This window comes from Tenrec ecaudatus, chromosome 5 (genome assembly GCF_050624435.1).
Source record: "Tenrec ecaudatus isolate mTenEca1 chromosome 5, mTenEca1.hap1, whole genome shotgun sequence".
In the NCBI taxonomy this organism is placed as follows: domain Eukaryota; kingdom Metazoa; phylum Chordata; class Mammalia; order Afrosoricida; family Tenrecidae; genus Tenrec; species Tenrec ecaudatus.
The window spans coordinates 43,361,062-43,381,041 of NC_134534.1; the positions used below are offsets into that span (position 1 = coordinate 43,361,062).

Below are 19,980 nucleotides of genomic sequence, written 5' to 3' on the forward strand. Positions count from 1 at the left end.
TTAAATCATTGACACTGAATTATACAAACAGAAGTTGTGGAATCAGACAATGCTCTGCTGTGTATATTTTTGCTGTTCCAGAACTGAACACTGTGATGACTGTACAATTCTTCTTGATATGGCTGAATTACTGAATTGTATGACATGTGGATGAAGTGCTAATAAAACTGTTAAAAAAATAATTTAACCTATTAGATTCATAGCAGCATTATTACTGAATGTTTTATTTAACTCACTAGAGCCAAGAATTTTATCATTTGAACATGAAACAACATAGGAATATGTAAATAACAAACATGATACGTCTACTCGGCAGGCACATGGCAGACCAACACTAATCTTAAGCAATGAAAAAGTTAAAGTGAAATCATGTTTAACAGAAAGCAAAAACAAAAACTATGGGGTTCTTGCCTCAAAATCATCATTTTGTTACAAGGGCATAAGCTACATAACTCTAGAAATTTCATTTTTAAATCACAATTAAATCCTTACATAAAAATATAATTTGAAATAAGACATCCCAGATAGAGAGAAATCAACCAACTGTCCTTCAAAGTTGGTTGGCCACCACATTGAAAATTTCAGGAAGAAACGGGGGTGGGGGGAGCTCACAATCCAATCACTGAACAACAGGGTTAATCTTTATATCCTTATCAAGTAATGAGGCTTCATGAAATATAATTTTTAATATGGCATACTGCATTTGAACTATTTGAATTAACTGAGACTTGAATCTTACCTCTGCATATGTATTCAAATTGCTTTTTAAATAGCCTGTAAGTGCAGCAACTTGACACGCAAAATACGGTAATGCCCAGTTTTCTCTTAAAGGAATGGAGTATTCAATTCGCGTTGTGTCTACCCTAAAATAAACCACAGTCACATAACAGGACATTATATTGTATAGCATGTACTTCCATGCACATCGCACTGCACCCTTAAGAAGCCTGTCAGACAGACATGGACAGAGCCCCCACTGGCTCTCCACCATCTCTGAACAAGCTAATCCTGTTTCAAGGTTACTGGTCACCTCCCATCCACCTGCTCTCCTGGGAACGGTTAGCACTGTGTGACAGATAGATGGGACTCTGGGCAAAGATGAAAAAGGTACCCCTCTGTCAGCAGCCACAGGCCACAGCTTCCCCTCCTCCTCTAGGGAGATGGCGTCCCCTCTTTAAAGCGCAATCTGTATGACCCACCCCGGAAGCTAGCAGGCAGCACAATTGGGATCAGTCACTGATGAAACGTAGAGGTCCATGGGGCTAGACAGGTTACAGTGAAAATGACCAAAAACAAAGGAAGGCTGGACTATATAAGTTTGGAGGACTCTTACAGTCTGCAGGGACAGAGATGGGGCTTTCTACTCCTACAGAGTTCCAGTCTTAGAAACTCACAGAGGCAGTTCTACCCTGTCCTACAGGGTGCCTAATAGTCAGAACAGACTCGACAGCAGTGAGGAGGTTTTTCATTCTTACAACATTCTGCTAGTAAGAATGCAAAATGGTATGAACACATTAGAAAAGTTTTGTAGGTCCTTAAAATTTAAATACAAGTTAGCCATTCTACTCCTACTAGGTACTCACTTTAGAGATTTTAAGCATATGTCCACACAAAGACATGTTCATAGCTGCTTTACAGGTAACCATGAAAAATTAGAAACTACTCAAATGTCCATTAGAAGCTGAATGGATAAACAAATTGTGACTTATACCATATAATAGAATATTACTTAGCAATGTTTTTTAAAGGAACTATTGGAACTGCTATATGAATCTCAAAATAATTATACTTCATGAAAAAAAGCCACCACCCCACCCCAAAATAGATTCAGGCCTCTAACTGTATTTCTACAAAATTCTGGAAAATACAAGTAACTTACAGTGACAGAAAGCAGAGCACTGGTTCCTGGTGTCACTTGACTGCTTCCTGAGAGGTGGCTGTTTCAGACCTACCTCCCACAGGATAAACAAGATGTGACATCTGATCCTATAAAGATTACAGCCTTGGAAACGCTATAGGGAAATTCTGCTCTATGAATTGGAACCAACTTAATGGCAGTGGGTTTTGAGTTATGAATGTATGTGTGAATATATGAGCCCAAGTTAATATAATGCTTTTAATATATAATGTTCACTCTATTTCCCAATGGGCCAAACATTGGAGGAATTGTGAGGACGGCGCAGGGTGGGGCATTGTTTCGTTCTGTTTGCACGGGGTCGCTATGGGTTAGAACGCACTCTATAGCACCAAACAACAACATGCATCACTTTGAAATGTTCAGTCCTGCTAAAAGCTACAGAGAGGGGAAGCAGTGCTATGGAGCATCATCATATAAACATAAATCTATGACCTATGTCAAATAGAGCTCGATGGTACGTCTCAAACCAAGTCTCCATGCAAAGGCCTGCCCTATTATCCTTGTTCTGTTAGCTGCTGTGAGTGGATTATAAACCAGGCTGCCTCGTGTGCACGTTACAAACCAGCCCATAGGGTTTCCAAGACTGCAACCCTGTGCAAGCTGATCACCAGGCCTGTGTTCTAAGACATCTCTGGGCACATTTGAGCCGCCAGTGTTTCAGCTAGCAGTCTAGCACTTCACCGTTTGGAAAGCGCCTGGTTTTAAGAGCTCATGTGATGAGACCAGGTCCACTGGCTCATTTTCCAACCTTACAGTCAACTGTGCCACGTCGGTCTCATCATTCTGACAGCTTCTGGAGACTGGAAAGGAAGCCTTGAGGGGGTTATTGTTAGAACTCTGACTACCACAGGTGGAGAAATAGAAAAAAATAAGTAAAACAAATCCGTTGAGAGGGCTCTTTTGGTCTTTACCTATTAATAATGAACCATGCAACCGTCAGCATTCCTGCGAGCCATGTGCCACTCAGAAGCCAGCTCGTAGCAAACAACGCAGTCACGTAAACGCCTTGTAACCCAAAAACAATGCCAATGTAAAAATAAACGGGCTCAATAATCTCCTAGAGGGGAAGCCGAAAGAGAGAGAGAGGATTAATAGGAGCATAGTAATTACTTGAAGGATGATAAATATGTGAGGAAATAAATGGTAAGGTCAAAAGAACAACACGCACGTTGCTACCAGTTGCCTGATATAAAACGCTGGCGATAAGTTCAGGATATAGAGACATTTGCTGCACTGCATTGATGGTCCTCAGAGATACAGTTCTGTTATTGTGCGTCAGTTCATAAACACCTAAAGATAGAAAAGTTCTCCAGATTATTTGATTTTCTAAAAATTATGCAAATATTTCAATCAGAAGTTATAAGGTATTTTATCTTATCATCAAGAGAGATCCCAAAAGAGTAAGCTGTCTCATTTTCTAATTCTACATTCAGTACAATAAAGAGTATCTAAATTCTGAGATAAATCTTTATACTCAAAGGCTCCAATCAAGATGAGGAAGGTTTTTAGTTCAGAAAACTGTTATTAAAAATGCAAAATGGATGATCATACCTCTTTCAAATGAAGGCGCCTTTAACATATCTTTGTAATAGGAGTAATAAATGGCACTGTCACCCTGAAAGGTGATTTCCCGTTCAAGTTCCTAAAACAAAATGAAATGGTTAAATTCCAACATTTTAACTATAATTGTCCTTCTTTAACCACTAACAGCTACATTAATGAAGGTTTGAATTGTTCCATAATCTGGCAAATACTCTGAGGAAACACCTAAGGTCTAAAAACAAAAATCATTACAACTGGACCAACGAACACGGTTACGATAAACACAGAGGAAACACTGACGCTGTCAGGGACTTCAGCTTACTTGGATCCATAATCAAAGCTCAAGGAAGCAGCAGTCAAGAAATCAAACGACATACTACATCGCTTAAGTCTGCAGCGTAGGGCTTCAAGTGTCAAAGAACAGAGACGTCGCTTTGAGAACTAAGGTGAACCTGGTAAGTCATGGTATTCTCAACAGCCTCATGTGTTGACAGCTGGACAACAAAGGCGACTGTAGAACTGACGCATTTTAATTACCTTAAACACTCGTGAATAAGCCGAGTTTTCCAGCACATTTTTAATGCAGTTTTTGTGGTAAAACTAGGGGCCTCGGTTGACATTCAGGTCGGCTTATACTCGAGTATATACGGTAAGCTATTGGTGTAAAATATTGAAAGTATCGTGGATTGCCAGAAAAACCAACAAATCTATCTGCCTTGGAATAAATACATCCAGGATGCTCCTTAGAAGTGAGGATAAAAAAAAAAGAAATGAGGATAATAATAATTTATAAATTATCAAGGGTTCATGGATGAGGGAGGTTGGGGGAGGGAAGGAGGAGCTGATACCAAGGGCTCAAGTAGAAAGAAAATGTTTTGAAAATGATGATGCCAACATGTGTACAAATGTGCTTGACACATGGATGCATGTATGGATTGTGATAAGAGGTGTACGAGCCCCCAATAAAATGATTTTTTATTTAAAAAAAAAAGCGAGGGTAAAGAGACTTTCTCTCAGGTACTTTAGACATGTTATGAAGAAAGAGACCAAACGGAAACTCACTGTCAACGAGTCAATTGTGACTCACTGGGACCCCATGTAGGGCAGGGTAGAACTACCCCTGTGAGTTTCCAAGACTGTAACTCTTTACGGGTGTAGAAAGACTCATCTTTCTCCCAGATTGACTTATTATTCACAAATAAGAAAACTACAACAAAAAGTTTGGGCTTAGACAAAGTGAAAAGCCAGTGGTTCCTAACCACTCTCCTCATCCTCAGGAGGAAGATGTGACCGTCTGCTTCCAGAACGACCACAGGCTTGGAAGTCCTATGGGGCAGTTCCGCTCTGTCCTACAGCTCAGAATCAGGATGACAGCCATGGTAACATCATAAACTCTATCCACTCAAACGACAAATATATCTGACTATAAAGTTAAATCTGACAATACACTTAAAGACCAAATTATGAAAGTACTTAAACCAGACTTTAAAGACACAATGAGCTAATAGCTTTGTAAGCAGTCTGTTAATCATTTTCAATCTCCCACCAAAAAGTTTTAATCATAAAATTTAGAAATCAAAATACTTTAATTCTGCAATATTTATTGGTTGTTTCTAAAATATGAACTACCCAATCTACTAAAGTGCTGACAGACTATCATCCAAATTCTTTGAGACATGAGCTGCATGAAGGAGAGCAGTCTGAAAGCCTCCATTCTCTGACCTTGAAACACATCCTTCTAAATCTTTCAAAGCTGATACCAGGACTGGGTCCTCACAAGAACTTCTGGAGCACTTTGTTCCTAATGACTCTGTGTAAGGCATTTTTGGCTAGCTGGAAAACACAGTGGCCAAATTAATATTAAACACTACAACAACTTTCATATGGCCCAAATTCTTTCTTCTTACCTGCCTGTTGGAAAACCAGAATTTCCGTTCATGGTATGCTGACAAGTAAAGTGCGTACATCATACCGCTAGTAGCTGCTGCAAGGCAGCCAATGAAAACTTTTGCAAAGCGCTGACATAGAACATCTGTAAAGTACATCAACAGTTAGTACAGAGCCTTAGTGTGCAAAGAAAAAAAGGCAATCTACTTCGGTGGTCTTTCTCCCAAATCCCGTAACCACAGACTAATCATGCGAAAACCACCAGACCAATTCCACCAGAGAGCATATTACAAAATACTTGACTAATAGATCTCAAGTCTTTCAAGGTCATCTAAAACAAGGAAAGTCTGAGAAACTGTTACAGCCAAGAGTATCCTAAGCAGACACTGACTAATGTGGTGTTCTATAACAGAAAATGGTAAGGTAAACACTAAATAAATTTAAGTGAAGTGCAGATTTAGTAAATGTTTAGTAAATGTTTCAATACTGGTTCATTAATTGTAACAAATGTGCCCTACAAATAGAAATCTGCTAATGAAAGAAAAAACTCTGTTTGAGGGGAAGAGGGGATATGATATGAGAATTCTCTGCTTAATTTTTCTACAAATCTAAAAATATTTTTATATTAATGTCTATGCAAAATCACAGAGAGAAAAGTGTATTGGTGGTTACCAGGTATTAGGGGAGGAAAGTGAAGAGTCATTGCTGTTTGGGGTGACAAAAACTTTTGTCCAAGTGGGTAATGGTAGCACAACACAGTAAATGGAATTAATGTCACTGAATTGTACATTTAAAAATCATAAAAAAGACAAACATTTGTTGTACCTATTTTACAATTTTTATTTTATTCTATAAATTAAAGCCTGCCTGTTAACAACAGGTATCAGAAGGAATAAACTATCTAGTATCTGAGGAGAAACAGTGCAGGTTCATTCCAAATTACTACTGATATTTTTTCCTCTTTTATCAAGGAAATTTTTTTTCTGAGGAAAGATTTACACACTATAAACTACACTGAACTGCTAACACTTAAAGTGCAAAACTCAATGAGTTTTGATGATTATTTTTTAAAGGATCATATAAAACTGTGACATACATACACGCAAAGAAAAGAAAAACTAGGTCAGTTTTTAACCTATTTGATTCCAAGTACCTCAGTCTACCCAGAACTCCCTCAAAGGCTTAATTACATATATTGGGAGCTGTTTGTGTCAGAACCTACTCTTATTTCTTCTCTTTCTTGTCCAACAAAGGGGTTGATACCAGGGCTACTTCACAACTCAGCATGATGTGTGACTCCCGTGTCTTTGGTCTGGTCTTTGACCCAAGGACTCACCTTAATCAGCCCTGACCACCCACAGTATCTCCATCACCTATCACTTTTCTCTTTCAGGGGCTGAAAACAGGGCAGCTTTCAGAATTTTTAAATTAACTCTCTTCCCCTTCATTCTTGCTTGCAAATCGGCCAATTCTCTTCTAAACTCATCTCTTTCCTGTAGTCAACTGCAGCTACCAATAACCAAGAGATTTAGTAATAGCAATTTGCCAGTTCATCAGCTAAAATGATCAATCAGTGTTATGTTTTATATGACAGATACTGGTTATCTTTGGTGATGGGACTAAATGTGGGTGTATGGAACACAGCATGAGCAACCTAAACAGGATGCTCAGAAGTACTCCAGAGGGTGCCGGCACAAAAGAATTTGACATATGAGGGGGGTTTAAAAGTTTGTAGGAAGAAGGAATTCAAAGATAATGGAATTTTCCCGTGAACTTTTTGAAACTACTCTTATAAAAGATTTCAATAGTTCTAATAGAGACCAAAAAAAGGGGGGGGGGGAATCATATATGGACACATACATGTATAAAGACACATAGTCAGGTGCAGGTATATATACATGTAAACATATAGATGTAAACATATAGGTGCAAACATCAAATGAAGACACAACTCCAGCTAACTCTCCAGATGCAGGTGTGGTAAAGTGAAATTACTTACTTACAGCTCTTCTATGCATTTCTGTCATTCCCACCAAGTGATTGGGTAGGACCATGCAAATAAGGTGTAGAAAACTCTAACTTGAGGACTGGTCAGTTTTGCCATTCCTCTGAGGATGAGAAAGCTATGTCAGAAGCACGAAGAGAGAGACTCCCAGGGCCGTTCAGAAAGCCAGGTGTGCACATGAAGCACCTGTCTGAAGTGGTGGAGGCAGCAGAGGCCCCAGTGCCCAGGAGCTGAGACAACAAGGCAGTGAGGCAGAGTGATGGGCAGGCTTCTTGGTTCATGGAGGCAGAGGCCAAGAAACAGTGACTGAGGGGCTGAGGACGAAAGAAAGGCTTGGCTTCTGGCTGAAAAGAGGCACTGCTGTGGACCAATGACAGCATCCCTAGTTTTTCTGATCCCATCTTCCCTAATAAACCCCCATCATTGTGAATACTGTCTGTGAGTTTCTATGTAGCCATTGAATTGAATATCCCACCCAGCAGAGGAGTAGATCAGCATGGGAGGAGTGGTTAGTGACTGAACATGGTAAAAAGAGATGAAGGGTGGAGATGTGTCTGAACTCTGCCTTGTGTCAATAGGGTCTGTGGGAAGTTAGGGTCTCCTTTTTCCTAATGAAGCTGGAGGAGGTCAGATGCAACCCCCACACCATAGCCTCAGAGAGTAAATAAAAAGTCTGGCTATAAAATCATAGAAACCTTAATTAAACAAAAAGTACCCAAATGTAAAACTACCGTCTCTCCACACATCCTCCACCCCTTCTGAAGGCAGGATTTCCATCTCTGTAGCACAGCGTTTCCCAAAGTGGGTGACACTGCCCCTCTGCAGGGCAGCAGAGGAGGTGGTGCTGGACTGCAGACACCTACACGCTATCTTCTGCCCTTCGTTCTCGATTGCATTCTTGTCTGCAGCCCCGATCACAAACTACAGCATAGCACTTTCCACTGCAAGGAAGAACGGAGTCATGTTGTTTTCCTGAAAAGGAGGGAAGCTATGCTTACTCAAAGACTTCTGGGTGTTTCCACTGAGATCGTGTCACAGAGCAGCTTCGCTATTGTTGAAAGGTTCAAATCATGCTCATTCCAAATGTGGAGTTTGGGGAACAAAAAGAAACCTGACGGGTAAAACCAGGACTGTTGGGTGGACAGGACATGTTCCCCAGTAAAATTCTCATAGGACAGCCTTCACTATCCATGAAGACTAAGCAGGTACACTGTCATAATGAACAAAAATGTCTTTGTACAACTTTCCTGACCTTTTTGTCACCAATAGTCTTCAATTTTTAAAAAATATCCCTCGATGTAAGGCCCCATCATCAATCTGTGTCCTTTGAGAAATCTGGGACTACCCCTTTTGAGATCCCCAAATTTGTTACAATAATCTTCTTAGCTGACCTTTCTGCCTTGAATTGAACTGCCCTTACAGAGCCACTTGGAAGCCACTGTTCTGTGTTTGATTACACATCCCTCTTTGGTCACATTGGTAAATCCAAACCTCACCTAAGTGGATTTCTGAAAGAACTTTATGCAGCCACCCAATGACTGATGAAGCATGTTCAAGCATTTTTGTTTGGAATACACCTGTGCATGTACGAGCTAGAACCCTATTAGCAATAGTGTCTGACTTCCCTTTATATAACCAAACACATTCAGAGATGAGTACTCCAGGTTTAAAGGCTTAGGAGTATAGTCTCATAAAACAACTCAATCAAAAAGCAAACAATTCAATCAATGGTACAAAGCTCACATTCTGAATACTAGTCGAGTGAGTGTCATCAGGAAATCTTAAAATCTTGAAAGCAGCTTACTGATATACAACTCGAGCTGTCTACTTGTCAGGAGTAGAAACAGTAAGAGGATAAGTAAAGGCTCAGGGAAGGGCAAAGCCTACAAGGATGATCCCCTACCGAGACACAGCCACATCTACTGAGAGCAGAAGAACCAGCTGTGGCTAGCTACCTCTACTGACTCTTCTGTGCAAGGTCACAATAGATGGTTACCACATAGAATGGGAGAATATGTAAAACAAAACTTAAACCTTTAAGAATTAGAACCTTTAAAAAGTCCAAGAGAACTATTTGAGACTGAAGAACTTCCTGAGACTATTACCCTGCGACATTCTTTAAACCTTTAACCAAACATCTCCTTGTAACAAAAGAGCAGAGTGGCACACACACACAAAAGAATACTACACACAAGAACAGGGCTCCATTAAAAAAACGTATCTGTGTGAAGACCAAAGGTCACCAGTTTTTTACTCTAAAGCAAACATTAGATGATATCAGAGAGAGGACACAAGGGGCTTGGGAGAGGGGATTTGTTGCCATAAACTGATTCCATTTCCTGGTAATCCTGTAAGATAGAGTAGAACTGTAAGACTCAGAGACTGGATTTCTGAGGCTGGGAGTAGAAAGCCTTTTTGTTCTCCTGCTGAGCAGCTAGTGGATTTGAACTGCCAGGCTGACAGTAGTCCAACGCAGATGCCACTACTGCACCAGAGCTCCTTTAGGAAAAGAACGAATACTAAAAATGTAACAACCAAGCACAATTAAAGAGAATGTTGACACAATATGAAAAATGTAACAATTTCATTAAACAAGTTATGTGGGAACTATCCAATGGGATCCTATTTGCCTTGCTAAGTTTCACAAGTAGAGACAAGGACCCTGGAGAATCATGAACTGTAGAACTATGTGAAGTGCTGTCTGTCTGTCCAAGAAACTCACAGATGACTTTGCCCACAGCTTTTACTGGCCGTTTGGTCATGCCGGTACGATCTGCTAATCTCGTACCAAACTACTACACTCCAGAAGGAAAGGAGGTGGTCAGCAAACCACAGCTGTATTCAATTTGATGGCAATTGGTTTGTACAGTTTAGGCACAGGAAACTAGCCTTCTTAGTGAAGGATGTCAATCACATCCAAGTCCCTAGACAGCAGACACTGCGCACATTGGCAGTTTGATGCTGGAGGAATTAGCACTGTTTTATCACTCCACTGACAGAGGGCACTCTTGGCAGTACATATGTGGCTTTTCCTACACTTTGCCTCATGAGCCTTTTTCTCCCTGCTAATTTTGTTTTACAGTCCTTCATTGTAATGAACCATAGCTTTAAATATGACTATATACTACATCCTGTCAGTCCTTTACTGAATCCCTGATCCTTGACATAAGGCAAGTAATTTGTCTTTTTCGGTTTGTTGGTCTCTGGAGAAGGAACCATACAAAGACCTGCTGTAGATTAGAAGGCCTTCAGCTTCCAGCTTGATGACATGGCTGACTAAGGCTGTCTTCCTTGGGGGAGGGGGGGGATTGTGAGTATATTTTGTCTTAGAGAAGTGAGTATTTATGACCAAAAGGACCACAGTACAGTGCCCCGCAGTTTTTGCCTTCTCTATAAAAGGCTTAGGCATCCCTGCTCACTGCCATGTGGCTTGCAACACTAGGCAGGGTACGCTTGCCCATCGCATTGTGCGGCTAATTTAGATTTGACGGTGTCAGTACCAGTGGCAGCACCAGCCCAGCAGAAACTTCAGGCAGGATGCACCTGCTCTCCTGCTCATCTCCTCTCCCCAAAGGAAACAGATCCCAAGTTGAGGCTGCTCCTTCAGCCTATATTCCAGAATGGCAGGAGACGGGAAGTCAGTCACAGCAGCTGACCTACAGACAGACACAGGAGCGGACATGCAGCCACCCATGTAAGGTTAATAAAAAGTATGTGTTGTAAGCCAGTGGAATGCAGGGGTGTTCTACAGCAAAAACTAATGGAAAGTGACTGATACTCTTACCTACTTCATCATTAATTCCAAAATATGCACATACATTTGAGATGTTATGAGAAAATACCAGAACACCTCTGTGGTACCATGAAAATGCAAGGTCTGACTTACGCTTGGGAGCTCTTTCGGGAATCGGAGTGTCTTTGATTTGCTCTTCTTTGGCAGATTCCTTATTTTCTGCAAACTTGGGTTTTTTCCTTTGGCGCAGTTCTACAGTGGATCCTTAAAATATTTGAAATGGTTATTGCGACATTTCCATCCAACTGTTCTCATCCGTAGCCTAAGCAGATTCCCCTTTTCCAGGCTTAGGCACAAGTCTCACTACAATTGCTTAGTCCCAACAATTAACTTCTTTCTTCATAATTACTTTAATACCTATACGTGCCCCCTCTTGGAAGTCCTTTTTAATAAACCAAAGAACTCTTGACATAACATCATTTTGAAAGAAGTATATACTTTTTCATATTACCCAAGGAACAAACTGCCATTTAATAAGTGAGTTTATTATTCTAACTAACCTGACATTACCATGTGCATTATTCATGGATTATCATTATCTTTTAAAATATATTAATCATAAAACTATATTTTGTTCATAAGTTCTGTAGGCAATCTCATTACCATAGTACAGTCTTGTCCTTGATCTCTACATATGGGAAGTTCTGAGAAACACTTCCTAGTACTTGCCCTTTCTATTTCCAATTTAAAATGTAATACTGAAGGTACCGCCAAACCAGTAAACTAAATTCCAAGTTAAACAACAATTTACTATCTTCAGTTTAACCAATTCTACCCTTTGCCTAGAATTAAGTAATCTTCTGGAGTACTCTATGATTATAGTGTAGGAACCAGAAGTCCCTGTCAAGTTTATAACATGATATAATAATGTAACTCCTCCTTACAGGAACTTTTCTCTTACTAAATGGCTTTACTATAAAATCGGAGCCTAAAAAGAGGAGTCAACAAAAAGACATGAGCTGCTGCATCTGCTGAGACCGATGTTTTCTAACCTTACTGTGGTTAGTATTTTAAAATAGTTTCATAACAAATTCACATTTGCAAAAATATCTTTGTAAACATTGGCATAGTGATAAAAAAGCACTATATTTAGTAGATTCAATCTGATTCATCGAATTTTTACTTATTTCTATACTATCACTTATTTTGCAGTCAAGTTAGTGAGGCTGGTGCAGACATTAGAAATACTGTTATTAGAAAAGCAAACCTCAAATTCTGAGTATTTTTATCTGAGTCTAGATCAATGTTATTATATTCCTTTTTCAAGATGCCCTTTTAATTTTCCCCTGCCCTGGGTTAAAGCAAAAGTTAGAAGGGACCAACATGAATAAATATTTATTTAAAACCAAATAAAGTCTTCAAACAGTTAATATTTTCATTGTTTCGAAATATTACAAGGGAAAATAGAACTATAAAAAAGTTGCCTTAGTAGTTAAACCTTGCAATGATCAAATACACTAGTAGCATATTTGTATAACTTTATTTGAATAATTCCAGAAATCAAATGAACAAATCTACTAAGGTAGCTGACAAATATACTGTATATACTTAAGTATAAGCCAACCTGCATATCAGCTGAAGCACTTAATTTTACAAGAAAAACGGCACTAAAAATGTGTTAGAAAACTCGGCTTATACACGAGTATATATGGTAAGTGACCATAATCTACAAGGACCATGTTCTATATTCGACTTTGGTGAGTAGGGACCAGAGTCTTACAAGCTCAAGAGTGGTCATCTAAGGTGGAGCAACTACTGGTTTCTCCCAGTCTAGACAAAAGAGCGGTAGCGAAAGGCAGACGCAATGCAGAAACGGTCCAAAGGGCTAATGGGTCACATGAACATCAGGCTCCACCACGGAGACCAAAACTAGCTGTTTTCTGGCTACGACAACAAACGGTTCTGAAAGGGATTCCATTAGAACAGCCGGGATAGTGGAGGAAAATGGGGGTAACTTAAACAAAAGAGTAAGCTTACTAATCCTACAGAGGCTACTGGAATGAACCCAGAGACTATGGTTCTTAGTCACCCTTCTGGAAATGAAATCAGCCCTACAGTTCAATTTTCACCCCAAAACAACTCTAGAATAATCAACCATTTCAGACAAAAAAGGCAGCATTTACCCAAGGTCAGCTTACAAGAGTTAGGAAAGGAGGATTGGAAACAGGAACCACGAGGAGGAAGTAAGATAAGTGATGTTATATTGTGTGGCTTCCAATCAATGAGATAAAAAATATGTGTGAACTGCAGTATGGAGAACTGATCTGCTCCGTAAACCTTCACCCAATTCACAATTTTTTGAAAAAAAGAATGAGATCAATAGGCATGTCTTTTCGATGGGAAGGAACAGTCAGATATAAAGTGCTTCTTACAAAAAGCGTACTTTTCACTTTATTTTTTCACTTTCTTTGTTAAAGTCCAATTTAAACTACAAATTTTGCATAGATTTCCAAATGTGTAATATATACAAATCTTAACATTCATCTCTCAAAAATAAGCTTTAAGCAATCAACAACCACACAAATTGTAAAGGATCTATTATAGCCCCTTAATTATAAGATGCTATATAATATTTTAGATGCTATATAATTTATGATACTATTTTAATGGTAAGATGTAACGAGGTAAAAATAATCCCACATATATTACAAAAAACATTGTAAGAAACATAGGCATTGATATTAAGACATGTCAATTTTATTTCGAGCAGCAGAAAAGCGGGCAAAGGCCAAAGCACCTTGCTAAACAGGAAGACCAGTTGTGAAAGAAACTATGGGATTTGTTTGTTTTTCACTCTCTCATGCTTTCAGCGCTGCCAAGGAAAAACAAAACCAAGCTAAGCCATTTCGCGGATTCCGACTCATAGTGAAGGCTTGTGTGCTTGCAGAGGTGGCTCCCTAGGGCTTGGGTGGCTCATTGTCCAGAAACAGATTGCCAGGTCTTCTTTTGAGTTGCCTCTGGATGAAGATGAACTACCAATTTTTGGGTCAGCAGCTAAACAACTAACGATTTGCAAACTCCTTTGTAAAGATGTCACACTAAATAGCCTTACAGAGCAATGTTCAACTATGTTTACATGCCTGGTTCTTACCTCCAAGAAATCTATTAAAAATTCAAGATGCGCGGGCTGGTGACCCGCGACGCCGGACAGGGGCGTCGGGGGAAAATGACATCTTCCAAAGCACGTCTTGAATAAAGGACCCTGTGGAAAGCTCCCCTCGAAAGAAGGTGCTCGCTCGCTTTGTGGTAGTTGTGAAGCTGCCCACCAAGTTTGTCCGTGCTAATTGGAAGCAGCCAGGGAGAGTTGCAATCATGGGCCCTAGTTTACCTTAACAACAAAAATCCATGAGAGCTTAGGAATCTCCAGCTGCTTCCATGAGCGTTGATTGTGGATTCCAGCAAGATGAAATTCTTGACAACCTCACTCTTTTCTCCATTTACCATGATGCTGCCTATTGGCCCTTAGCACCATTATAATAATAATTTTTAAAATCGGATGTATCCTCCAGGTGTATCAAAGGAGACTTATGTAAATTAGTCATTATGTGTACATCCAGTGGAATATGTTGTAGCCAATCAGAGGGATGAGGTATGTGCAGTATGTGGGAACCAAAACAAAGGCAGGAAACTGTATACACACAATACTCCCACTTATATTCATGAAACGTGTGGAAAGATCATGTGAAATTGGCAACTGGGTAGAACTTTCACAGTGGATAGACAGATGCTTTCACTGCACGTTCTTTTGCATCCAATCAAGTCAATGTAGAAGGCAGTTGTAGAAGTATAGTAAATAACAATGGAAAGATGGTTGAAATATAGAATCTGAAAACTGTGCTGAAAAGTATGAACAATCTGGTCTTATTATAAATAAAATGGCACATATAAAATGAAAAAAAAATTCAAGATGCATACAATGGTTCATAATAACAAATGAGGGCGTCAAACCATTATTAGTGTTAATTTCTTGTTGGAGATGTTTTAGTATTTCTGAGTGTTTCTTTACCACATTAATACATTCAATTATGCATTTTTTAAAATACCCTATTTACTAAGATAAATATTTTATTAACTGATGTCAGATACAAACCTAACTTGTGTACAAATTTACCTTAAAATAGGCCTAGGGTTGGCCCCAATCCTAACCATATGGACAGCCACCCCTCCCCCTAGAAGAATTTATTTCAGAGGACAGCACTGAAGCTACAGCTAAGGGAGAGGGACACATCTGATCAGAGCACATGGGAGCAATGAAGGGGAAGAGTAGAGCACATCCTGGCCCACCAATCCTTGAAGATGATATCCCTACTCAGAGCAGCCAATGTACAGAGAGGACCATATGGCCTGCCCCACTATGAGACAGGACATCCACTCACTGACCCATAACCCTACAGGGGACAACACTGAAGACACAGTGTGGGAATTGCACCCGATCTGACCACACCACACCGAGGCAAAACACTAAGGGCATGCAACAGAACAGCAAAGGGAACAGAGCAAAAAAGTCCCAAGGAAGTACCAAAAATAGACTTTGGGGCCAGGATGTGGCACCCCATCAGACTCTATCGGAAAACACTCCTAACGGTCAACAAACAGACCTTGAACTATTTACAGGCTTTTCTCTTTTTCGTTGTTGTTGTTTGCTTTCTTTTGTTGCTTTGCTTTGTTCTGTCTTGTTTTTGTGCATATTATTATCTCTGCAGGTCTATCTAGATAGATAGGCTGGATAAACAATCTGGAGGAGAAAACAACAGGACCAGCGGTTGGGGGTACATGGGAAAGAAGGAGGTGGGGGAAAGGAAGTGGTGTCAACAAACCTAGAAACAAAGGAACAACAAGTGATCCAAAATCAGTAATGTGGAGGGTGTAAGAGGCCTAGTAGGGCTTGATCACGGGCAATGTAATGGACAGGAATTACTGAAACCCAAAAGAAGGTTAAGCATGATAGTGGGAAAAGGGCATTTATAGAGGCCTAAATACAGGCATATACATATGTAAATATATTTATATATGATGATGGGGGAATAGATCTATGTGCATATATTTATAGGTTTAGTATTAAGATAGCAGATAGACATTGGGCCTCCACACAAGTACTCCCTCAATGCAAGAACACTTTGGTCTATTAAACTGACATTCCATGATGCTCACTTTCCTGACATAATCTCTGAAGACAAAGCAAGTGCATAAGCAAATGTGGTAAAGAAAGCTGATGGTGCCCGATCAAAAGATATAGTGTCTGGGGTACTAAAGGCTTGAAGATAAAAAGCGGCCATCTAACTGAAAAGCAACAAAGCCCACATGGAAGAAGCACACCAGCCTGTGTGATCACAAGGTGTCGATGGGATCAAGTATCGAGCATTAAAGAACAAAAAATCATAGCATTGTGAATGAGGGGGAGTGCAGATTGGGGACCCAAGACCCATCTGTAGGCAACTGGACATACCCTTACAGAAGGGTCACGGGGAGATGAGCCAGTCAGTGCAGTGTAGCAACGATGGAACATACAACTTTCCTCTAGTTCTTTAATGCTTCCTCCCTATTAGCATGACTGCAATTCTACCTTACAAATCCTGCTAAACCAGAGGATGTACACTGACACAGATAGGAACTGAAAACACAGAGAATCCAGGACAGATGAACCCCTCAGGACCAGTGGTGAGAGTAGAGGGAAGGTGGAGTAGAAAGAGGGAACCGATTACAAGGACCTACATATAACCCCTTCCCTGGGGGACGGACAACAGAAAAGTGGGTGAAGGGAGACATTGGACAGTGCAAGACATGACAAAATAATAATAATTTATGAATTATGAAGGGTTCATGGGGAGGGGTGGGGATGGAGGGGGAAAATGTGGAGCTGACACTAAGGGTCAAGTAGAAAGCAAATGTTTTGAGAATGATGATGGCAACAAATGCACAAATGTGCTTGCCACAATGGATGGATATATGGATTGTGATAATAGCTGTACAATCCCCCAAGAACAAGATTTAAAAAAAAGAGGCCCAGGAACAGAACTTATTCATAATCTGAGAACTGCCTATATAATGTGGTGTTAACACAATGACCAAATAACACAATGTCCTATTTCGCAAAACAAAACCTACTGTGAATGTGAAGTGATGCATGATTGTACCCGGACCACAAACGGGCTTGCAAATATCTACATGACACATAGCAATTTTCAAGTGAAATATTACTACTGTTCTACTCAAGGTTCCCTCATCCCTCTTTTCTTTAATATTTCTTTTATGATATATATGAAATTCCTGATTATGCTATATCAAGTAACTTTTTTAAAGTAAGGTATTTTTTTGATGATCAAATTCTCAAAGAGTATCTTAGAGAAACACTATGTCAATGGAGAAGATTCAAGTGAATGTAAAACAACATTTGGATACAAGTCAATCATACTGTATTTAAAAGAAAAATAATTTAAGATATCCTCTATAAACTATTTCCAGAGTCCTGGTGGCACTGTGGGTTAGGCGTTGGGCTGGTAACTGAAAAGTCAACAGTTCTAACCCACTGACTGTCCCTCGGAAGATCGAGTTCATCTGCACCTGGGTAAACAATCTGCAATCTTGGGGACTTTATATAGGCGTTGAGTCCAAATCAACTTGAAGGCAATAGTACAGATGGATCTAATGTTAATGCCACAAATATAAGGCAATATGTATTTTAACTAAAGTATAGAGTGCCAAATAAATATAACACACAGAATACTTGCCACATAGACAAAGGTGCTACAAATATAATGATTGCTAGCATTATTATAAAAAAGTGAGAATTGAATTATTCATTGTGGATAATTACATCCAGCATCTAGCACAGTAGGCACCTAAATACTTTGGAAATTATAAATTTTGCTGAGTGGATCTACATTTGGATAAAATGAAATCCATTAAATGTTCCATACACTTATTCCATAACTACTTGTAATTCTACAAGCAACAGTCACTTCTTGCTGCTGAAATCACATGGGTATAGTTTATAGTGTTAGGGTCTTTTTGTTTCCATATTGCATCTATTTAGTTAGATGTAATCATAACTTCTTAAAGTATTTTTTCACTTTGCATTATGTAGAGTCTAGTTTTTTAAGCATAGCATGGTCATTCATTTATTTATTCTTCATATTTTGGCTTAAGCATGAAAGTGCTCCTGGAAGCATACGAACAAAGCTTATCCACCTACAACATAAAAATTTGTAATTGGTCAGAAAGGAAAACGTTATCATGAAATATTTGAAATAAACTGTAACCATAGATAAAAATAAAGAAACAAATGAGATTACATTCTTCTTTACTAATGCCAAACAGCTCTGAGTTTGAAGCTAGTCTTACATAGAATGTCTTAATTTATATCAGTTTCAACACCTTGGAACTTCAAGGAAGAGGAGACAAATAGAAGCAAGTGGGAATAAAGTAGCAAGTCACAGAGCCATTAACAATTATTAAAGTTAACTTTGACCACAAAAACTTTCCACTATATTCCTAAAATTTCCTCTTTTCACTCTTGGTTCACTAATGCTAAATCTAATGAATATATTATCAAACTCACAATTCCCTTCAATAACTCGTTTTTCCCCTATGAGCCTAAAATCTAACTGCTAGGTCAAATCACCTTATATACCTGAAAATGAACCTAATAGGGGTATCATAAAGTTATTATGATATATATATATATATATATCCCCCATTATCATTAACTTCATCACCCAAACCAAAAACTAACTCAGCGCCATCAAGTCAATTCACTTACAACGACGCTCTCATAGGACAAGGTAGAACTGCCCCATATGCGTTTCCGAGTGTACAACTCTTCCCTCCAGTGAAATGGCCCACCTTTCTCCACAAGCAGATGGTGGTTTCAAACCCCTAAACTTACAGTTAGCAGCATAATGAGTAACCACTCCGCCACCAGGGCTGTATCACTAGTTCTTCCTAAGCTCATTTTTTCCCTCATACTTACAATTTTTAAAAATCACTTTATTGGAGGTTCATACAACTCATCACAATCCGTACATACATCGTGTCAAGCACATTCGTACATTTGTCATCATTTTCAAAACATTTGCTTTATACTTGAGCTCTTGATTATCAACTCATTTTCCCCTCCCTCCCCGCTCCCCACTCCCTCATGAACCCTAGAACCATTTCCTATGAATCAATATTGCAATAATAAATCAATGTTCACCATGAGTGGGCATGGGGGAAACGTGTTTCCACCCAGTCGATTCCAACTCAGTGACCTTACAGAACAGCTGAGAGTTTCTGAGCCGGTCTTTTTTTTTTTAACAATTTATTAGCGGCTCATACAACTCTTATCACAGTTCATACATATACATACATCAATTGTATAAAGCACATCTGTACATTCTTTGCCCTAATCATTTTTTTTCTCCTCTTTTTTTTTCACATTTTATTAGGGACTCATACAACTCTTATCACAATCCACACATATACATAAATCAATTGTATAAAGCACATCCATACATTCCCTGCCCCAATCATTCTCAAAGCATTTGCTCTCCACTTAAGCCCTTTGCATCAGGTGAGCCGGTCATTTTTATGGGAACAGCCTGCGTCATCATCTCACAGGTGGATTTCATGGGTAGGAAGGGTCGACCTTGTAGTCAGCAGGTCAGCGCTTTAAGGAGGCGACACAGAAAGCTTCCCTCAACCCACCTTCTTTTCCCTTTAATGCCTTCCCAGTCCCTTCAATCCCGCCCAACTACTACTTACATCCTTCCCCCGTGTTTTTTGCATCTTTTTCTAACAACTAAATTTGACCTCCTTCCTTGTCTGCTCGCTCATTCCCTTGCAATTCCAAACCCC

At 39.5% G+C, this 19,980-nt stretch overlaps 1 protein-coding gene across 1 annotated transcript in view; it reads right to left on the reverse strand.

Moving 5' to 3' along the window:
- Window positions 1-19,980, reverse strand: part of DPY19L4 (dpy-19 like 4) — a 52,219-nt gene that overhangs the window by 31,643 nt on the left and 596 nt on the right. The window contains exons 2-7 of the mRNA XM_075549476.1: window positions 11,239-11,349; window positions 5,368-5,492; window positions 3,470-3,560; window positions 3,087-3,208; window positions 2,830-2,975; window positions 740-863 (exon numbers count right to left, since the gene is read on the reverse strand). Of these exons, the coding sequence (XP_075405591.1) occupies window positions 740-863; window positions 2,830-2,975; window positions 3,087-3,208; window positions 3,470-3,560; window positions 5,368-5,492; window positions 11,239-11,349 (719 nt within the window). The remainder of the gene's footprint in view (window positions 1-739; window positions 864-2,829; window positions 2,976-3,086; window positions 3,209-3,469; window positions 3,561-5,367; window positions 5,493-11,238; window positions 11,350-19,980) is intronic.